Source organism: Neurospora crassa, linkage group II (genome assembly GCF_000182925.2).
Source record: "Neurospora crassa OR74A linkage group II, whole genome shotgun sequence".
Lineage (NCBI taxonomy): Eukaryota > Fungi > Ascomycota > Sordariomycetes > Sordariales > Sordariaceae > Neurospora > Neurospora crassa.
In genome coordinates this window covers 3,826,757-3,846,053 of record NC_026502.1, presented here as the reverse complement: position 1 = coordinate 3,846,053, position 19,297 = coordinate 3,826,757, and the positions used below count along the sequence as shown (strand labels likewise).

Genomic DNA, 19,297 nt, shown 5'->3' with positions numbered 1-19,297 from the left:
GCCCTATGCGTACTAGTATACGGAACTGTACCCCAGCAAATGCGACAGCATCAAATCAGCCATGTCAGTGATAAGGTAGACACCTCACATCCCGTCCAGTGCGAGTGAGCGATGGTCGGCCGACAAGTGTGGATATAGTGTAGTGACCTAGTGTCCGGCGCGGCCACTCTGACTGTGTTGCACAAAGCATGCCCTACGCTATTATGCGAGCAATTTGGGTGTGCGTGCGGCTGTCGCGTGTATAGCAGTGTTCCCTTGAATATGTATTTGCATTCGTCAATGCGTCACAAGTCAGTCATGGAACGAGTGGGACAAACGCCCTTCAGAGGACACATTGATCCATTGCCACGCCCATCTCCGAGATCTGGAGCCTCATCAACGGTGATGAGGGAGGCAACAAACAAGTCGTATTGCAAAGCCGGCAGAAAAACGAGTCGAACCTGGACCAACCTCGGGATTCGTTATCCATACAGTATCCATCCACGGGCTCCACCCAGCAGACCACGGGTTTCACGGGTCCACGCTGGCATCTTTTTGGCTCCTCTGGCTCCCCCCAGCACCGGCTGGCCTGGGAGGTACACGGCAAGTGGTTCCCGGCTGTCTGGTGTGTGATTTGTCAATCTTGCCTCCGTTGGGTGGGACAGGCCCGAAGACCAGTCGACTGATTGTCGGTGAAAAGGCGACTTTGTCCACGATAAGGGCTTGCGTGCTTGCGAAACAGACAAAACGGCCTCCAGAATCGGCGCTGCCAGTCGAGCCAGTGGAAAGTCCGCTACGGTGCTTCATGCCGTACAAGGAAGGAGGATTGCGGAGGAACCACTTTCGACCACCTGCCAAGCCCCCGGGAATCAGGGACATCCCACGGTTGTCGGTGGTCTCCCTCGTCTCCTTCCCACACATGGATCTCGTCTCGCGGTGGTGTGCTTGCTGACAGTGCTGACAATATCCTCTTTTCTGCTTCACGCCTTCCTTCATTCCCTCTGTCGCCCCGCAGTCCTTCCTGGCTTTCCCTTTCCAGCCCTCGTGGTCGCGTGCTCCCGATGTGACTCTGCTCTGCTCAAGGACATGACTTGGTCTCGTTTTTAACTCGGCCACGCCCCCGCGTCGAGTCCATGGCTGCTTCCCCAGTTTCTTCGTGACCCTTCTCCCCATTTCGAGTCTCCTCGACAAGAACGGACTCTTGTTCATCTCATTCGAGTCGCAGTCTGTGACCGGTCAGGCAGGCAGCTCAACGGTCGTCGACAGGCAGGCTCTCTCCATATTCACTGTCCTCTCAGTCTCCTCCCCCTCCCCTGCCCTTACCAGAGGCCAGAGGGTTGAATTTTTTTCTTACTGGAGCGACTGGAGACAGTTCACGAGATAACAACAACACCAAAAGTCCACAATGGGTATGTGTCCTTTCCATGTTCCCATATGTATGCATTATACATACATACATATGCTGTTGCTTACGACGTGCCGATTCCGTCCCGAGTGTTACTTTGGATCACCCCGAGTGCATCAATTTCCCTCCTGGTCGCTTCTCATCTTCAGCTTCTTTCTTCACCAAGCCATGACCATCCCAAGCAATCTTGAATCACCAAACTAACACATGGCAAACATAGCTACGGCAGAGATTGTGGCCGCTGATGCCAGCTCCAACTATGACTTGGAGAAGCACAACACGGCCAGCACCACGCAGAAGCACATCCCCATTGAGGACGACTATGAGGGCAAGCCTACCCAGGAGGAGCTCGACACGCTCCGCCGTGTGCCCGGTAGTCTGCCCATCATTGCTTATATGATTTGCATCATCGAGTTCTGCGAGAGAGCGTCGTACTACGGTGTCCAGCCCCTTATCAGCAACTATGTCAACCGCCCCCTGCCCCAAGGCGGCAACGGTTGGGGTGCTCCCGCCCGTGGCACCCAGCAGACTGCCGGTGCCCTCGGTATGGGCCAGAGTACCTCCAACGCCGTCACTCAGTCCTTCTCCATGTTGGCTTATGCCCTGCCCCTCGTCTTCGGCTGGCTGGCCGACGCAAAGACTGGCCGCTTCAAGCTTATCTGCTGGGGTGTCATTGTCTTCGGTATCGCTCACGTTCTCCTGATCGTTGCCGGTGCCAAGAACCTCCTTGCCGACGGAACCTCCAAGGCTCCCTTCTTCATCGCCGTCTACATTCTCGCCTTTGGTGCTGGTGAGTGACCGACACCCTTGAACCCATCCCAGCGAGTCCCTTCTCACTAACTCCTCACAGGCATGTTCAAGCCCAACGTCTCTCCCCTGCTCCTCGATCAAGTTACCAACACCAAGCCCATGATCAAGGTGCTCAAGACCGGCGAGCGCGTTATCGAGGACCCCGAGGCCACCACTGAGCGTGTCATGTTGTGGTTCTACCTCATGATCAACATTGGTGGTTTCATGGGTGTTGCCACTGCCTACTCCGAAAAGTACATTGGCTGGTGGCTTGCCTTCCTCATCCCTCTTATCCTTTATCTTCCTCTTCCCCTTCTCCTGTGGTTCCTCCGCAAGCGTCTCATCCTCCACCCCCCCGGTGGTTCCGATCTCCCCAACGTCTTCAGGGTTCTTGGTGTCTGCCTCCGCCGCGGAGGTATCAAGAAGATTGGTCGTCACGGATTCTGGGAGCTGGCCAAGCCTTCCAACATTGCTGCTGCCGGCCTTGAGGGTACCTACAAGACTCAATGGAGCGACCAGTTCGTTGAGGATGTCCGCCGTACATTCCAGGGTACTGGTATCTTCTGTTTCTTCCCTATCCAGTACCTCAACGACAACGGTCTCGGCTCCGCCGCTAATTTCTTGTCAACCATGTTGAGGACTGATGGTGTTCCCAACGACGTTATCTCCAACTTCAACTCCCTCAGCATCATTGCCACTGCTCCCGTCCTCAACTACGGCTTGTACCCTGCGCTTAGACGGCTCGGCATCCACTACGGTCCCATCGCTCGCATCACCACCGGTTTGGCCCTGTCCACCCTCGGCGGTGTGGGCTACACGCTGCTCAACTACTACGCCTACAAGCTGTCTCCTTGCGGCGAGTACGGTTCCAGTGACTGCACCATCGGCACCGGTGTTGCCAACATCAGCATTTGGTATTTGGCCATCCCCTTCGCCATTGGTGGTATTTCCGAGTTGTTCGTCAACGTGCCTGCGTACGGTATTGCTTACTCGCGCGCTCCTGTTAACATGAGAGGTCTTGTCTCGGCCATCAACCTGTTTTCCACGGCTGTGGCCTACATCATCGGTCTTGCCTGCTCTTCGGTTGTTACCGATCCCTACCTTACCTGGGACTTTGGTGGCCCCGCCATTGCTGGCGGTGTCCTCACCATCATCTTCTACATCACCTTCAGGCACATCGACAAGGAGGAGACCGTCTTCTCCCAAAGAGAGACCATTGAGGCCACTCCCGTCGAGGATTCTAGCAGCCAAGTTGGCGAGAAGCCCTCTCCCGTTTATTCCGAGAAGAAGTAATAGCACAGCTGTACTTGGGCTAAGAGGTGGTTACCCTTTGGCCTCATCGACTTTTCTTCTTCTGTATGCGACAAGCGGGCGGTCCATTTGACATGGGCATATTGGTAATTTCGGTGGGAATTGTATTATTTATTTTGTGATGATTTGGATAGTCATACTTGGCGCATCTTGCATGGTTGGATGATCGGTTAGGTGGGTTCGGAAACTCACGGCATATCACGTCATGAAGATGATCATGATAAAGGGCGGGCCATTCGGATGTAAATTATGACTGGTTCGAGGATGAAACGACCGCACATGTACATATAACTAATGATACCAAAGAAGAACAAGCTGTATAACAGTACATATCTGAGATATTCGCCTTGACTCCTGGTGTTGTCCTCTAGTCATAAAAGAGTAGTGTCAGCCTAAAGAATACGCTTTCGGACGGACCGATCGCAGATCATCCGAGGGTGCGGTGCAACGTTGTGTCCCAATCGTGGACTATAGAAGATATGCAGGGGACGAGAAAAGGAGGTTGACATACTGTAGCCATGCGGCAAAGCTGACGCTTTTGAAGTTCTGCGCCGTACCATACGCTTAGAGGTACCACTGGACATATGGGGGAGGTTGAACCAAGGGATGGCACAACAGAAGCGCGCTCACCACCCTCGAGTGTCAAGGATAAGAACTAAGAGCTGAGCGAAGCCTAGGGGCGCAGGACGCTTCTGTAGAGACGAGCTGAAACTTTAAAATCCAAATTTTGATATCTACTTCAAGCACATTCGACCAGCCTTTTGTTTTTTTTTTCCTTTTTTTCGCCCATTTGAAGCCAACATGGATTCAATAGCAGTTATTCCAAGTTGACGCCACGAGCGTGCAGCGGCCGCTTAGTTGGAACTGAATCTGAAACTGCGCTGAAGCAATGTAAAATTCGTGACAACAATGAAAACTAGTCAAGTCCCATTCGATCCTCTTCTTATCACTTTCCCTTTCTCTTTTCTGTTTCGCCTTCCGTCCATTCCTTTATTGTTACGTATAGTCATTTCTTTCTCTCTCTCTCTCTCTCTTTCTCGTGCCGGAGCGCCCCTAAGCATCCATCTTCATGTTCTGGCCCGTTTGTTACTTGGCTGGCTTTAGCTTGTTGCGGTCACTTATCCACTCATCTACGAACGAACGAACGAACGAACGAACGAACGAACGAACAAACGAACGAACGCTGATGCTCTCTCTTACCCTGTCAACGCTTCTTCTTTTTGTTCTACTCGTATTTTTAAACCCTGTTGTATTAGCCGCCACTACTACTCCCATCGCGGAGAGGAGACGAGTTGGTGAAAGCGAAGAAGAAGAAGAAGAAGATCGGGACGATTGGTAAAAAATCTCGTTTACCTAGAGGCACCCTATTGGATCGACCATGCATTCATTTGCATGGTGGACAGAGAGAGGACCAGACGGTTCGCTATAGTCGTCGTTGGTTGGTGTTATTTCAGGTGCACATGGTGGAGGGGGGATGGATGGGTTTGAGAACGTTGCTCGTTAAGGTTTTTGTTTGATGTTTCTCCCTTTGTGTTCCATGACGTCAGCTGTAACTTACGGCGGCGATGATGGGTGATGATGACGATAAAGGTGGTCGTGACGATGGGTCAAGTGGTGAAAGATGCGGAAGGAAGCAAGAGGTGGCGGGTGGTGTGATGCTGATACTAAAACTGATACTGATACTGCCCCCACTCGTTGCAGCATACCACATCCAACTAACAGACTACGGCTGGATCGTAAACACGGCAAAAAAAAAAAAAAAAAAAAAAAAAAAACCTCTCCCTCTGCAGCGTCTTCCAGCTTGCCCGCTTTTCCAATGGTCATACGGCTCCGAATGCAATGAGCCGGGAAAGATGAAGGGACATATACTAATTTTGGAAAGGTGGATGAAAGGAACGGAAGAAGAGATGGAGGGAAACATTGTTGATACGGTGGGAATTAGTATCATGACGGGGAGTTGGGAGTAAGTGGTTTTAACTAGCAGTATCAACAACTGTATTTGGTGGCTATCCCTGAGTTAGTGTTTACGAACACTCGAACAGTGTGGAAAAAGAAAGCGGTGTGGTACCAATACTCGTTTTTAAGCGCCGACAAATTTGGGAAGAAGAAAGAAGAAGGCGAAACTACAGTAATGAGCTGTAAAAGAGATATAAAAGACGGAAAAGACCTTTAAAGGGGGAAAATGAAAGTTAAAAAGAAAAAACATACAACACCAGGGATTCGCTGGTCGTCACCGACCCAACTACTAGTCTGGCCCTCACTGGCTTATCTATGGGAGAGCGGACGGGATCCCGAGTTTTCCAGTGGGTATGGTCGTATGTGCTTGTTATGCTCTAACATAAAACTTATATTCCACGCTGGGCACCTGGCTGCACCCATTTGAATGTCCACTCGCAGCCATGACCCCAACCGACCACCATGGTACAATCAGAGCTACCACACACACACACACACACCATCTCCGTCAGATTCATGTCGACGCTGAGACTTGTTTGCACCGTCTGCGCCCCAGGATCATGGCATGGCATGGCAGCCATTCCCACAATCTCCTACACCAACCTCAACAACGGCCACGTCCCCCTCCTCTCCCTCACCTCCCGCGCCGCAGCCTCCGCCTCTTCCACCGTCCTAAACCGTTCCGGCCACTCCACCCCCGGGATTAACCCCCGTTTACTCCTAAGCAAGAAAAACCCCATCCGTCTATAGGTCGGCAACCCGTCCATCATGTCCTCTCCCATCCCGGTCCTCACCAGCTTTTCCACCAAAAGCCCATGCATATACCTCGTTTGCCTCACTTCACCCAAGCCCACCAGCCTGACCATCAACACACCTACACTTTCTGGCCTTAGCGGGGTGAGTAGGTTTAGTGGCCGATCAAAGTAGATCCACCACGCCGACCGCCGGATAAGGCGAGCGTGGTGTTTGACGGTTCCCGAAGATTCGGATTTGGTGCGCCATTCGGCAAAGACGTGGGATAGGTCGATGGCTGTGATGCCGCTGTAGAGAAGGCCGCGGAGGATGAGGACAGAAGAGTCAAAGACTGTGTAATCGGTGTATGTACCTTGTGGGTTGTGGTTGAGCGGCTTGATGTGTTCGATGACAATCATGTCTTCGACCTTGTCGGTGGGTTGTGTGGTGAAGCAAATGCCGAAGCCGTGGTATGAGGGACAAGCGGCCCAGGACCAGGAGGGGTAGAGTTTGAGGACTTCGGTCGCGCGAGCATAGAAAGAATTTTGTTGGGCATCTTCTTCTTCTTCGGGCCACCGTTCGGGTTTGGGAATGGAATCAAGGTGGTAGGTGTGGCGACGCCAAAGGAGCTGGCGGATGAGGTCGCGCTTCCAGAGGCCGGCTATGCACCAGTCAATGTTGTGCTGGTGCTGAACTTGTTGGCTTGACTCTTGCTTTCTGGCTTCGGCTTCGACTTCGAATCGCTCCCAGAAGCGGTTGAAGACGCCTCTGAGAGCTACCAGCTTGTCGGACTGCTGCGTGAGCTGGGTGGTGGTGTAAATCTTGACAATCGTTTCCCATATCTCTGCGGGACTCATCGTTTCGCCAGCACTCTTCTTGCCCTTGGCAAAGGTGGTGATCAGGTCCGGGTGTTTGATATTGTAGAATGCCTTGCCGAACGGAACCGACTCGGAAGCAAATTGCTCTCTACACTCCCAGTAGAGCTGTTGACCAAACTGAACTGTTCGCGCGGAAAGAAACCGCTCCTGATAGCACCATCCTCGTGTGTACAGCGGTGCATCCTGAATGTGCTCCCGCCAACTGCCATCCTCCATACATCCCCAATGTTCTGTTGAGCCATCCTCAAGCGTGCGTGACAAAATGCAGGGCGAGGTAGCCGTGGGATAGCGGCTTACCTCCAGCCCATCCGCGTGCTTTCCTAGCACATTGGCGAGATTGAGATGGCCGTGGGAGTAGACATCCTGCATCATGGATGACTGGACTTTCCAATCTTCCAGGTCATCTTGGACAATACAAAGGGAGTCAATCCATACGTAACGAACACCAAGGGCCCGACAAACGATCACAACGTCCTTATATACCTTAGGCCAGGCCTCTGTTGGGATCGCATGGCAGTAGGCGGCTCTGTTATGCTTCCTTAGACTGGTCTTTGATGTGTCCGCTGTCCACTGGTAACTGAGTGTGTTATACCGGACCTGGTCTACCCTGAAACCCTCCACTAGACGAACTGGTGAGCTATCATCGAGCCCGACATCGACCAGCCGCACCGTCTGTTCAAAGCCGAAAATGGAGTTCTTGCCGGATGTTGCTGTCTTGCAGAGCTCATGCTTTTGAGTGCACTCGTCTACCCATCTCCGTAGCTGTTCGAAGGCGAGAGGGTCAAAAGTTGTGGCTGACGTTGGCTGAACGATGTCAACCTCCATGAGTCCAACGTCCCTGATCCCTTCATGATGCCCCGGAGGATCAACCTCCTTGAAGACCCAGCGGCGTGACCTGACATTTGGTTCCTCCGAACAGTTCCTGCCAGACAACAACACCGGGCGTGCTCTATAGAAGATTAAACCCCGTAGTTGCATGCCCATCCACCTACGCTCCCCCATTGCCGTCAATTTCAAAGAAATAGACCGAAGGTGTTGGTTTGAATCATGCTGGGCGGCGTAAAGCGAAACGCTGTACCGAAACTCCTTGTTGAGATCAAACCACGCAGGGTAGTCCTGCCGGTTAAACTTTAGAGATCCAGGCAATATACATTCCAAGAGAGCTCTGCATAGATGACACCCGGTAGAAGTTGCTGAAGCGTCGAGCTCCTCAACGCTAGGTTCGCGCACATTTCCTTTGGTGTCCACAAATTTGCCGATTGTGTCCCCGTCCCATGGCCATCGCCCGGAGGGAGGAAAGAGGTGTTCGCAATCTGCGCAAAGCTTGTTGACCTCTTTTGGCCAAAGCCCGGAGGTCATGATCGTAAACTGTATCGAGAAAACAGCTTGGGGATCGAGGGGTTTGGTGACGTATGCTAGCGCGGAATATTTTCTGACACAAAGCCACCCGGTAGTATTCGCTTCCAGGAGCTATACTCTGATAGGATTAGTTCTTTCTGTAGATCTTTGGCTTACATGGTGCCAAGCGATGAGTGTAAGCCGAGAACTATACGCCGAGAGGTATGATTTTGATAAGGGGTCACTGTCACGTTGATGTCGATTGTCAACTGCACGGCTTCTTCAGTTGCTCGTCGCAGTGAGGATCATGGTGTTTCTTTAACCATCATAGCCCCATTGGAACACGAGAACACGAGGTGAAGGTAGAGGGTCCCAACCGAGGTTATCGGATTGCGTAAACTGGATTTCTGTTGCCGCTGTAGATGTAGGAGACCCGGCCATGGGGGCGATGAATGTTGCGAGACATAGGGAATGTCGAGAAGATGCGAGGGCAACGTAGGAGAATAGCCAACAGTGAGGATTATGTTTGGATGCCAGGAGAAAGAAGTTCTCGCGGTGCGAGGGATGGCTCCCTTCTGTCCTGCTCGTGACCAACCAAAGGTCAAAATGCACGGGGTCTGGGGGTTGCACGGCCAAAAGGCAAGAGCGTGGAAGCAAAGTTCGAGGGAACGCAATTTGTGCCCTAACACAGCATTCACGCAGAGGCCAGACTTAAGCACTTTTGCTTTGGTGTCACGAACCAGGTGCCGCTGGGGTTGGAAAATCCTGGGACCAAGCATCTAGAGCTCCAGCAAGAAGGCTGATTCAAGAAATGTGGCAGGGGCCCGCTGAGCTTCAACTTCATCCGCGTAGGTGATGCCATCGGTTGTAAAATTAATAGGTGATTGAAAGGAAAGTAACACACGGCGTGGGCATAAGAATAAATCCCAGCTTGAGGAATCTTAGTCAAGGTCCTATAGGACATTGTCAGCGTCGTCGTGATAATTGTGTTGTCGCTGAAGTCAAGAGTGGACCCTCGAGCTTCGTTGAGGACTATCAGCAGGCACATCCGTAGGTACCGCTTGTCAATCCAAGAAAAAAAAGGGAAGGCAGCGGCAAGCGGCATCGCGAATCTGATTTTCCGGCCGGCCGGCAGCGCAAAATGTCTGAACCTTCAAGTGAAGGCAGCCCGCTCCAGACGTGTCGCATCGCAAACTTGGTTCTGGCAGACACAACCAGACCATTCACCAGACACCCCAAGTTCGCAAAACGTTCCATATCTTCTTTGCGTCCCAAGCTGTGGAAGCCCAAGAGCACAATGAAAAAAGTGTGATGTAGGCCGGTCAGACTTCCATCGAAACCCACCCCGCCCAAGCGCCCGAAGGCAGACCTTGAGAAAAAAATCGGGGTACAGATCATCGCCACTCTCTATACAATCTACTTATAAAGCAGATCGCCACCTTTGCAGGCAAGACGAGAGTAAAAAATAAAAAGGACCTCACTGTTGGGAAACGAGGATATAGTTCATCATCCCGGGTGGGATCTGTGGCTCCTTTAGGGAACACAAAAGAGGACAAATACTATAGAAATGATTCTCCTGTTGGTGGGTAATGTGGTTAGCGTCATACGTTGGTTACCAAGAGAGCATCGATCTCCCTGGAGGAGAGCAGAGCCCAATAGTAGGGGGGTACTCACTGAAGTATTGTCGACATGAAGAAAAAAAAAGGAAAAAGGAACCAAATCCGGGGCGGGGAGGAGGATGTTTTATACCCTTCCAGAGAAGCTCTCTTCTGGTCTGTGCACATGTGCAAATCGGGGGGTCCACTAGGGGACTTTTTAGTGGGTCAGCCTTACAAAATCTGCCGGATCGGGTTCCAGAAGTGCAAAAGAAGGTGGGCCACCTGGTTTCTGCCAGGCCACTCCGCCAAAATTTCTCACGATGCCGTTTGCGACACCAGGTTTTGCTCCTCGACAACATGGAGTTTTGGGATGAAAAGGCGGCAGTGGGAGAGTGAACTGCTGTGTCTGTTTGCCTTGGTGAGCATGTCGCTTTGTGAGTTCATCAACATTTTCCTGGCGCAGTCCTTAGGCGACCTGAAGACCTCCCGATATGTTGCCCGTATCCTTCCTCGCGGCAACAAGCCCTTGCTGGCACAACACCAGCGTATTCCTACAGAGGGCCTGTGACGGTGCAAACATCACTGAATGGTTGGACTCTCGTCAGACGGCACAAAACCCATAAAACTTGATTGGTCTTGGAAGGGACATTATTGGTTCACTCAGGTCACCTTTACCATCATGTTTACCATGATGACTTTCAAGACCATCAACATCTAATCAACATGCCTCCGGCTTCACATCAACAACATACAACTTCTCCCCCTCAATCCACTTCCCAACCTCAGGCGACACCAACCTCCTCAACTTCCCCCACTCCTCCCTCTCCGCCGCCTTCCTCGCATACGTACTACTCACAATCTCCTCCCCATCCCTCCTCCCCTCCACTAACTCAATCCTCTCTGCCCACTCCTTACTCCCCCCAATCTTCGCCAGCCCTTCCTCACTCAACAAGCTCTCCAGATACGCCACTTGTTCCTGCTTACCTCCCCACTCATCGTCCGTCCGCAGCGTCACCCTTAACTTTGCCCGCTTGAACATCGGATCGAGCGCCTGCTGTATCGGTGACCCCTTCCGGCTTTGATCTTGCGCGTGCGCCGTGACCTGCGTGGCAGGGCCGTAGTACTTTGGATTAAAGATACGGATCAACGTGTCGAAGCCTACCAAGATGACTTGTTCCATTGTATCCTCCTCTCCCTCTTCTTGTGGTGGTTTGTAAAACTCGGACTCGGCTATCACCCGGCTCTTTTCGTGGAAGTAAGGTTTCGATGTTAGACCGATGTCGACGCTGATATCTACTTGTGGGACTCCTTGCTTTTGTTGTTCTTCGTCCGCCGCCTTTAATTGACTACTGTCGTGAATGTGCGACTTCTCCGGTTTCGGTCCCGGACCGGAAGCTGGCGACACCTCGACGGGACTCTTGTCCGCTTCTCCTCTTAGAGCCCGTTGTACGTCGTGAGCAAAGGCCCACATCATGGCTAGTCGCTGGTCAAAGGCCGCTGGCTTGGGCGCCTTGTCGGCGTTGACGACTGCTAGGAGGAGAAGGAGTCGTAACCCGCTCATGTCCTTTGCATCTTCTCCTCTTCTCTTCTTCTTGATGGTATCTCGAACTGCCGAGGTAGCCATACGCAGATGTGCCAGCGTAGGCGGATTGAAGCTCGAGTCCAGCACGATCAGGGTGTGCGGTCGCTTCGTCGGTGGGATCGGTGCTGGAGATTGGGGATGAAGGGGTTTCCCTTGTGCTTCGTGGGCACCAGCAGCGGAACATGAAGCATTACTGCTACTTGCTGGAGGGGCTGTGCAGACAACTTGAAAGTTTTGCGCCGAGTCGGAGGGGGATTGGAACGCGGAGAGGGCGCGGGAGAAGAAGTCGGTTAGATGACGGCGGGAGGTGGCGCTGCGGAGGAGGGATTGTGAGCGTTCGAGCATGTCGTCGTCGTGGGGCATCGTTGTCGGGTTTGTTATCGGCTACAGGCTGGCATTGAGGGAACAGAGTCCATGTGCTTTGGAGCTGTTGTCGCGTGAATGAGTTGATGTTCGCCGGAAAATAGGTAGCTGGAGATGCCCTGTTGATGACGACGAGGTTGTCGGTGGATGGTGTGACAAATACCACCCCACTGTGGGGGGAATTGCGGGGGAGCTTGGAGCTACGTACCCCTGAAATGAGCCCCAAGGATCCCTGAAGCTCATCATTCAGCAACGAACTAAGCAAGCTGCCTTGTGCGACCTGGGTTATTGGTTCTTGGAATTCAGGTTATTGCCAAGCCCAAGCTGACGAGGTGGGACTCTGACCACCCTCATGATCCTCGCGCCTCCTGCTGGAGAAGCCTTCAACCTAATCATCGATCTCCAAGTATTGCCTTCGGCCTTCTTCCAGTTGATCATGGGAATAGGTCTGTACGTCGTCCTGTACCGACGGTTTCGGCTGAACCTTCCCCGCCCGGAGTTCAAAGCCTGGACCTTGCAGTCGTGTTCAACATGGTGCAGCTCTACCTGGTCGTCATGTCGTGGTGTCCGCCCGAGGGAGGAACGTACGCGGGCGATGCCATGATAATAGGTGAGGGAAGATAGAGAGAGGAAGAGCAAGGTGGGGGAAGAGGGAGGAAGAAGACGGGGGGTTGAAGGCAGGGGGCCTCCACAAGTAGAGGTACCGTAACCAAGCCACATCCGCATCCGATGCCATCGTTGTGACAAGGGCTGTGATCAGGGCTTGGAACGGTAGTTCAATTCAGCTGATAAACTACTTTGATCTCGATGGCCTTGTTGATCTTCTCAACCTCCAGGGGAAGGCTGGGCTTCAAGGCCTTCTTACGCCAAAGGGAATCGGCACGCATCAAGCCTTGTCGCTGAGGCATCTATCTGACAGTCTGCATACATGTGGATCTTCTGAATGCCTTCCTTCATTCTCCATCTTCCTTCTGGTGCTGTCCTTCATCTGGGCGCCCTGCTTCTTGCGACATTGACCCTGGACTGTGGGCGAATGTCCATGTGGCAGTCGTCGATCTATGTGGCGGTCGTCGCCAACCACCTTTCTTTTGCTGTATTAATTCTAGACTGCCGGGTCAGATTCCTTTCCTGGAATTTTCTTCCTGTAAGCAACCATCCAGAGGATCTTTTGATTGCTTCGCCTTCTTATTCTCAATTTAGTCCCATTGCTGCTGGCTTCTTACACGCTTCCACAAGCCCCCATATTGAGCGCCGGGGTTTCACAACATCATCATATTACGATAACGCAAGACGGAGAACGTCTGGCAACTCACCACGTTGGACTGAAGCAGATCGTGGCTCTCTCGTGGTGACCAGTTAGTTCGGTGGGCACCGTGTTCAAACGCCTGATGATTGGAGAACTGAAGTTTATCTTCCCGCCTCTATGGATCTAGACCCTTCGAATTCGGACATCTCACTGCGCCTCACCCCGAACAGCCCAACAGCTTCAATATGGCTGTTTGGAACAAGCTGTAAAGAAAGCCACTGATGGTTAAATCAGTCGATCAACTGAAGGTTCACTGTGCGGCTGGAGACCTCTGAAGCAGTGTAACCTCTACTTCGACCGGCGTCAAATAGCTGCGCGACGTCATTCACAGTTGGTGGTTACTGCGGCTTACTCTTCTGTCACACATCTCTGCTGCCCACCCTCAGGCTTCGCTGTAATGATTCGCTGGCGATGTCAGGCTCCATGAAGAAGAGCCGCCATTCGCTTTTGCGGTGGCTTCAATATGTTGCTCTATTGCGAGTCTGGGCTCACAGCCTGAATGTATCCAGATCTGGACCCTTGGTTTGGTTGCTTAACCCTGTTATAAATCCTACCTCGACCGCAATCAAGCTCCAAGCCTTTTCTCTCACATCGCCAACCATCGCCGCTGGCGCGACATTCAAAATGGATCCTCAAAACCCGTTGAGCAACATCACGCTGGCTATGTTTGAGCCTGAAAGGAACTGTACTGCAGCTGGCGCCTTCGCTGCTCACCTTCAACGCTCTCAGGGCAAAGACAGCTTTCAAGTGAGAACGCTTCGAGAGTTCATTCTTTTTTGTAGCAACACGACAATTAGGAATTTCACAGACGGCAACGCCATTGACTGGTACCGCTATACCGACGCTATTTCTCCCGGTACATTCAACGACTTCTCATTCTACATCCAGCACAAAACACCTCTTTGCCGGGAAAAGTTTTGCGAGAACATAGAGTTTGTAGGCAATCCGGACGTTACTGGCATCGGCGTAAGTTCTTATTCCTACTGAGATCGACATTTCAGACCATACACTCGACGATGTGCGGACGTACTATTTGACGATGAAATATTTAATAGTGAGTTCCCACAGATGTATTCGACTTATATCCTACAGGCCATTTTGGCTACGATCTTCCTCTTCATCTACGGTTATCAAGACCTTATAACTATACTTGAAGAGCTCCCAGGACACTCAGCAACCAAGCAGGAGCAGCTACCAGAGCAGGAGCAGCTACCAGAGCAAACCGTCTTCTTTGCTGTCTATCGGAAACCCCTAGACTCGTCACTGAAAATATTCTGGTCCTCGTCTCTATATTTTGGTTTCGCTACGATTGTTGCATCTTATGTGTATACTTATGGTACCATGTCAGGTAACGACAGCACTGGCTACACGTATACGGAGCGGGTCTCCTCTTATGCAATGGTATTGTGCATCGAGGTGATCTATATCCTCAGTCCGTACCGCTTCCAGTCTTCCTATTCCCAGAGCCGTCGGGAATATCACATGCCGTTATTATGGCTGTTCATTTCGCCGTCTGTTGCTACCTTCGTCTTTATGTTGTTGTTATCTTTCGATTCCTTCGATCATGGAATTCTGGACCCAGAAAGCTCTTGCGTCCCCTACCCGGAGGTCGAATCGCCCGGTTGGTCTATAGGCGATAACATTCTTTTAACTTCACTCATGTTCGCCATATCTCCTATGTTAATCGTCATGGGGTTGGTGGTTCGGAGATGGCTGCTCTGGGGTAACCGGGAGAAAGAGTTGGGACCACAGTGGATTAAGAGGTTGTCATATTTTTGGCCAATGTACAGGCTCATCCTTGCCGTTTTGGGCCTTGTTAAAGTGTGGATTCTCATAAACGAAATCACTGCTATACGACGGTCTTTAACTCAATTCGCCGGTCATTCCTTTCCAGACAACGTTTGGGGTTTCGGTCAAATCGCCGCCGTCATGGGATGGCTACCAATGCTTGTCGAGTTCTTTTGGGCGTGGGAGGTGAAACACAAAGGTTAGAGGCCATTTTCCTAGCCATTTATCGACCGTACCTACCTCTAGTTGTTTGGAACGCCGCTAACAGCAGATCATGGCTCTAGTCGTTGACCCGGTCGCTTTATTCCTGCGTCATGAACTTGAGAAACACAGGAGCTCGCGATACGCCCTCCATATCCTACGTCTTCTATACGTGGAGAGCCTGCGATACGCCCTCCATATCCTACATCTCCTATACGTGGAGAGCTTGCCACTTCTTTCACGGACAACTCCAAACCAGGAGCAATCTCAAGACATCGAGAGTGGTCGCGCGGGGTTCGAAACCGAAACGGATAGTGCAACTGGTCGGGAGCAATCTCAAGACATCGAGAGTAACCGCGCGGGGTTCGAAACCGAAACGGATAGTGCAACTGGTCTGGTCGAAGGTACCTCTAGATACGTCTACCGCCGCCGAGAGGTGTCAAGCACTTGGTACCTCTAAAACAAACAGTACTGGCCACGGTTTTATAACCAAGACAGATACCTCTACCCAGGGAAATTCGAAAGACAACTCGAGCTCAATCACGTCAATACACGCGGATCCTTTTCTCCGACATCGTTGCCTTATTCTGAACCCCTCAACAGAATTAGCATGGCTTTGGAGATCCTGTTCTTCTGACTGCCAATATCGTCAAGGCACTTTATGTTAGCCCGTACGCCTGTCTGAAGCAATCCAACACCTACTTTGACCGGTTGGTTACTGCGGCGCATTCAGACCATCACACATCTCTGCTACCTGCTATTAGACCTCGCTCTAATATTTTTTCAAGGACTCTAACCTTACGTTGAAGGCTGCAAGAAAAGTATCTTAGTACCTATACCCCCGAGATAGTACTTCAATTTCTTATATCCTGAGGTGAACGAATCTCTAAAGCTCCATAGCGGCCCCGAACACTGCCTATAGTTGTATCTGCTAGAGATGTGCTCTCTGTTAGTTAACTTTATATTCTCTGTTCTTCATTGACGCAAGTATATTTATCGAGGACTTGAAGTATTCAAAAAAGGTCTTTCTCACAGTCATGTTTGCTGGTTTCCTCTCTCTACTGGGAACAGTATGATCATAGCATACCTATGCAGTTGAATACAAGAAATGCCGCAATGAAACCTGGGTATCGATCGTCAAACAGCTTGTGGACAAAGGTGACCAGTGCATGAGAAGTAAACCTGGAGGCGACTTCAACAATCGGGGCTTGTCACCATACCTTGCTCACATCAAGACTCGGAAGAAGGCACAAAAAAGAGAAGCGGCGACGCTTGACAAAGCGCGTGCCGAAGGGACGGCGTCCGCCAAGCAACCACTTGCTCCCCCACTGGACAAAAGAGGTGCTGCTATATCCAAGACAACCTCCGAGATGTCTCTGGCGCAACCACCGCCAAATCACAACATGATACAGCCACACAAACCCATCGCAAACATGTCAGCGACGTCTTCCCGGCCCAAGACTAAGATTTTGCAATCACAACCTCCTAGTGACGCCGCAGGGCTTGCAGAACTGGAAAACCGACCGCCTCGGTTACCCGACGGGCCTCAAGAAAACGAACCAGTCGCAAAGTCACTGACCACAAAAGAAAGAAAATCCCCGGAGACCAGCAAGGCTCGTGCCATTGCTGCGAAGAGGGTAGAGCAACTTCTCAAATTGCACTATCTCCGAACACGTGATGAACAGACCTGCATCGACATTCTATTCCACGACGAGATAACGCCAGGTATGTCGAGTTCATTAGAAACATCATCAAATGGGATGGGTAATGATTCGGTCAGGAGAAAATGAGCTGGCTTTACTAACGAGCTATTACAGACTTCGGTGATCAAGTATTGAATTGCGATCTGTCTGGAATGACACATATGACCGAGGAAGAGTTCCAGAGACTTATGTCAACGCTCAAGTTTCATGATGTCCTGCAATACGTTGAACTCCCCGGACTGAGAATCGGAACACCATCCACCACTGACCTTGATGGTGTCAATGAGAATGAACAGAAAGGACGCAAAAATCTGGCGTGGGTTTTCGAGAAACTTAGATCCAATGGTGTCCAAAAAGTGCTGAGGGTGTCAGTCGATGACACATTGCTTCCCCCACACAGCGATGAGGTCATCGAAGACTCCCTGAAGCCCATGGAGGTAGAAATTTGGGACTGGAAGAAGATTGATCTCTGCTCAGAAGTTATCTTCAACGCTGCACCTATGGTTCGAGAGGTGTACCTCTACTGCAGTGGGAACAATGCAATTCTCCGGAGCTGGAGTGACGAGGGTGGCCTCAAACGTCTCAGTCATCTCAAGAGAGTTTATGTCGACGTGAAAATGGTATGTTTCTATCACACAGTCTTTTGCATCGCCCACCACTGGCCATTTTGATCGTTTGGAGTGTTTCTAACGTGTACATGAAGGGCATTGAAACTCCAAAGCGTTTGGACAAGAATATCGACGAGTTTCTTCGCCGAATGGGCGATCGCTGTCGTGGGGTCGATGTCAAGATAACGCGTCCGGTAGTTCAAACACCGAGGCAGGCTAATCGTAGCTCGGCGCGCTCCAGCGCGAGAAACGCTGAACCGACAAGCAAAAGCCATTGGCTCACAACTATGAAGGAGTTCCGGAAACTGCTCATCGATGCAGAGAACAACTACGATACTGGAACCACTAAGAAAGTCTGGGAGATGATTGAGACTCCGATCAAGGTTGCGCTGATTGATGACGGCGTTGATATTATGAAGTTGGATCTCACTCCCGCCCAGTGCCTCGGCGGTCGGACGTTTTGCCCAAGGAGTGGACCGCATGATATGTGTAAGAACCATCCACACTACATATCAAGCGCTGGGCATGGAACCATTATGGCAGAGGCCATTCTCGAGGTCTGCCCAAGAGCCAGCCTGTTGGTCCTCAAGCTCGAAGATCTGCCTTCGAAGAATGGCAACCGAGAAATCACTACTCAAAGTGCAGTCAAGGTACGCCTATCATCTATTCAACCGCATCGCTCACCAAAGGTCCGAAAGTCATCTGGGGCAAGATATATGCTAACGTCGCAACTCAGGCCATTAAAAAGGCTGTTCAGAAACGCGTCGACATAATCTCAATGTCATGGACCATCGACGTTGATGAAAGTGACCCAGCGAAGAATGATCTTGAAGAGGCCATCACTTCGGCGAGCAAGTTGGGGATCCTCATGTTCTGCTCGGCCAAGGACAACGGGGCAGACAATCGGCAAACCTACCCTGCCAAGGCGGCGAGCGAAAAAATCTTCAAGATTGGTGCGGCCCTAGAATCTGGCGTGGCTGATGAATGGGTTGGCGACCTACGTCTTCTGGATTTCACTTTCCCCGGCAGCAAGAAGGAGTATAATGGGATGACAATCTTCGGCTCATCCATTGCCACGGCCTATGCCGCCGGGCTGGTCGCTCTCATTCTCTACTGCGTCCAGGTGCGTCTGTTCTTGGCCACATCTGAGGCGGATAAGATGCAGGCTAGGAAGGACTTTGAGGCACTCAAAAAGCACGAGAACATGTCTAATGTGCTAGGTGATACCATCGGCACTACTCCTATGAGCCAGCACAAGTTTGTCATGGTTTGGAACATGTTTTTGCCTGCAGTACAGAACAGGGATGGGAAGCCCGATAAGTTGCTGCAGTTGATTGCGGAAGTGGGGAGGAAGCTGTGTGCGAGGGTTGAGTGAACCAGGGAGAATGACCGCCATCGCTCACATCGAGCGCATCGCAGGCTGTTACCGTGGTCAAACGCATCGAGCCCCATCTCTCAGGCTATGTTCACACGGAGATAAAACCGGTGATGACGAGGACGGGTTACATTTTGGAATTCAGCTCCTTTTTCGAATTTAACGTTTCATGTCTTCCTCCTCACATTCAAATTCTTGTGATGCGCTAACATATATAGCGTAACCGTGATCAACCCAATATCATGAGTCCAGGATTCGGTTGGTGTATACGGTGCCACCTACTTGTCGACAAAGTGCTGGCATTAAACTCAAAATGTAGTCAGCCCGAGAGAAATCTCGAGTCCGGCTGCAAAATAACGACCAACCTCAACGCCGCTTACAGAAC

The 19,297-nt window shown here is 51.3% G+C and overlaps 5 protein-coding genes and 1 non-coding gene across 6 annotated transcripts; 3 read left to right on the top strand and 3 right to left on the bottom strand.

Annotated features, from left to right (window-relative positions):
- Nucleotides 1–847: 847 nt before the first annotated feature.
- Nucleotides 848–3,835, top strand: NCU08738 (MFS peptide transporter). Its single transcript, XM_958506.2, has 3 exons — nt 848–1,388; nt 1,605–2,174; nt 2,235–3,835. Exons 1-3 carry the CDS (start codon nt 1,385–1,387, stop codon nt 3,464–3,466), a joined length of 1,806 nt encoding a protein of 601 aa, XP_963599.1. The 5' UTR covers nt 848–1,384; the 3' UTR covers nt 3,467–3,835.
- Nucleotides 3,836–5,685: 1,850 nt separating this feature from the next.
- On the bottom strand, nt 5,686–5,801 carry NCU15676. The gene has a single exon (XR_897838.1). It is a non-coding gene; the product is annotated as a 5S ribosomal RNA (ribosomal RNA).
- Nucleotides 5,802–5,972: 171 nt separating this feature from the next.
- NCU08737 (hypothetical protein) lies at nt 5,973–8,307 on the bottom strand. Its single transcript, XM_958505.2, has 2 exons — nt 6,546–8,307; nt 5,973–6,524 (listed from the first exon to the last, which is right to left on the bottom strand). The coding sequence occupies exons 1-2, from the start codon at nt 8,050–8,052 to the stop codon at nt 6,034–6,036; spliced, it is 1,998 nt and encodes a 665-aa protein (XP_963598.2). The 5' UTR covers nt 8,053–8,307; the 3' UTR covers nt 5,973–6,033.
- Nucleotides 8,308–10,556: 2,249 nt separating this feature from the next.
- Nucleotides 10,557–12,089, bottom strand: NCU08736 (cytidylyltransferase). The gene has a single exon (XM_958504.3). It carries the CDS (start codon nt 11,929–11,931, stop codon nt 10,705–10,707), a length of 1,227 nt encoding a protein of 408 aa, XP_963597.3. The 5' UTR covers nt 11,932–12,089; the 3' UTR covers nt 10,557–10,704.
- Nucleotides 12,090–13,861: 1,772 nt separating this feature from the next.
- On the top strand, nt 13,862–15,703 carry NCU08735 (hypothetical protein; the record flags this gene model as incomplete). The annotated part of the gene is made up of 3 exons (XM_958503.2): nt 13,862–14,203; nt 14,306–15,224; nt 15,310–15,703. 3 exons carry the CDS (start codon nt 13,862–13,864, stop codon nt 15,684–15,686), a joined length of 1,638 nt encoding a protein of 545 aa, XP_963596.2. The 3' UTR covers nt 15,687–15,703.
- A 956-nt stretch (nt 15,704–16,659) lies between these two features.
- Nucleotides 16,660–18,912, top strand: NCU08734 (hypothetical protein; the record flags this gene model as incomplete). The annotated part of the gene is made up of 4 exons (XM_958502.1): nt 16,660–16,951; nt 17,044–17,549; nt 17,831–18,187; nt 18,274–18,912. 4 exons carry the CDS (start codon nt 16,660–16,662, stop codon nt 18,910–18,912), a joined length of 1,794 nt encoding a protein of 597 aa, XP_963595.1.
- Nucleotides 18,913–19,297: the final 385 nt, after the last annotated feature.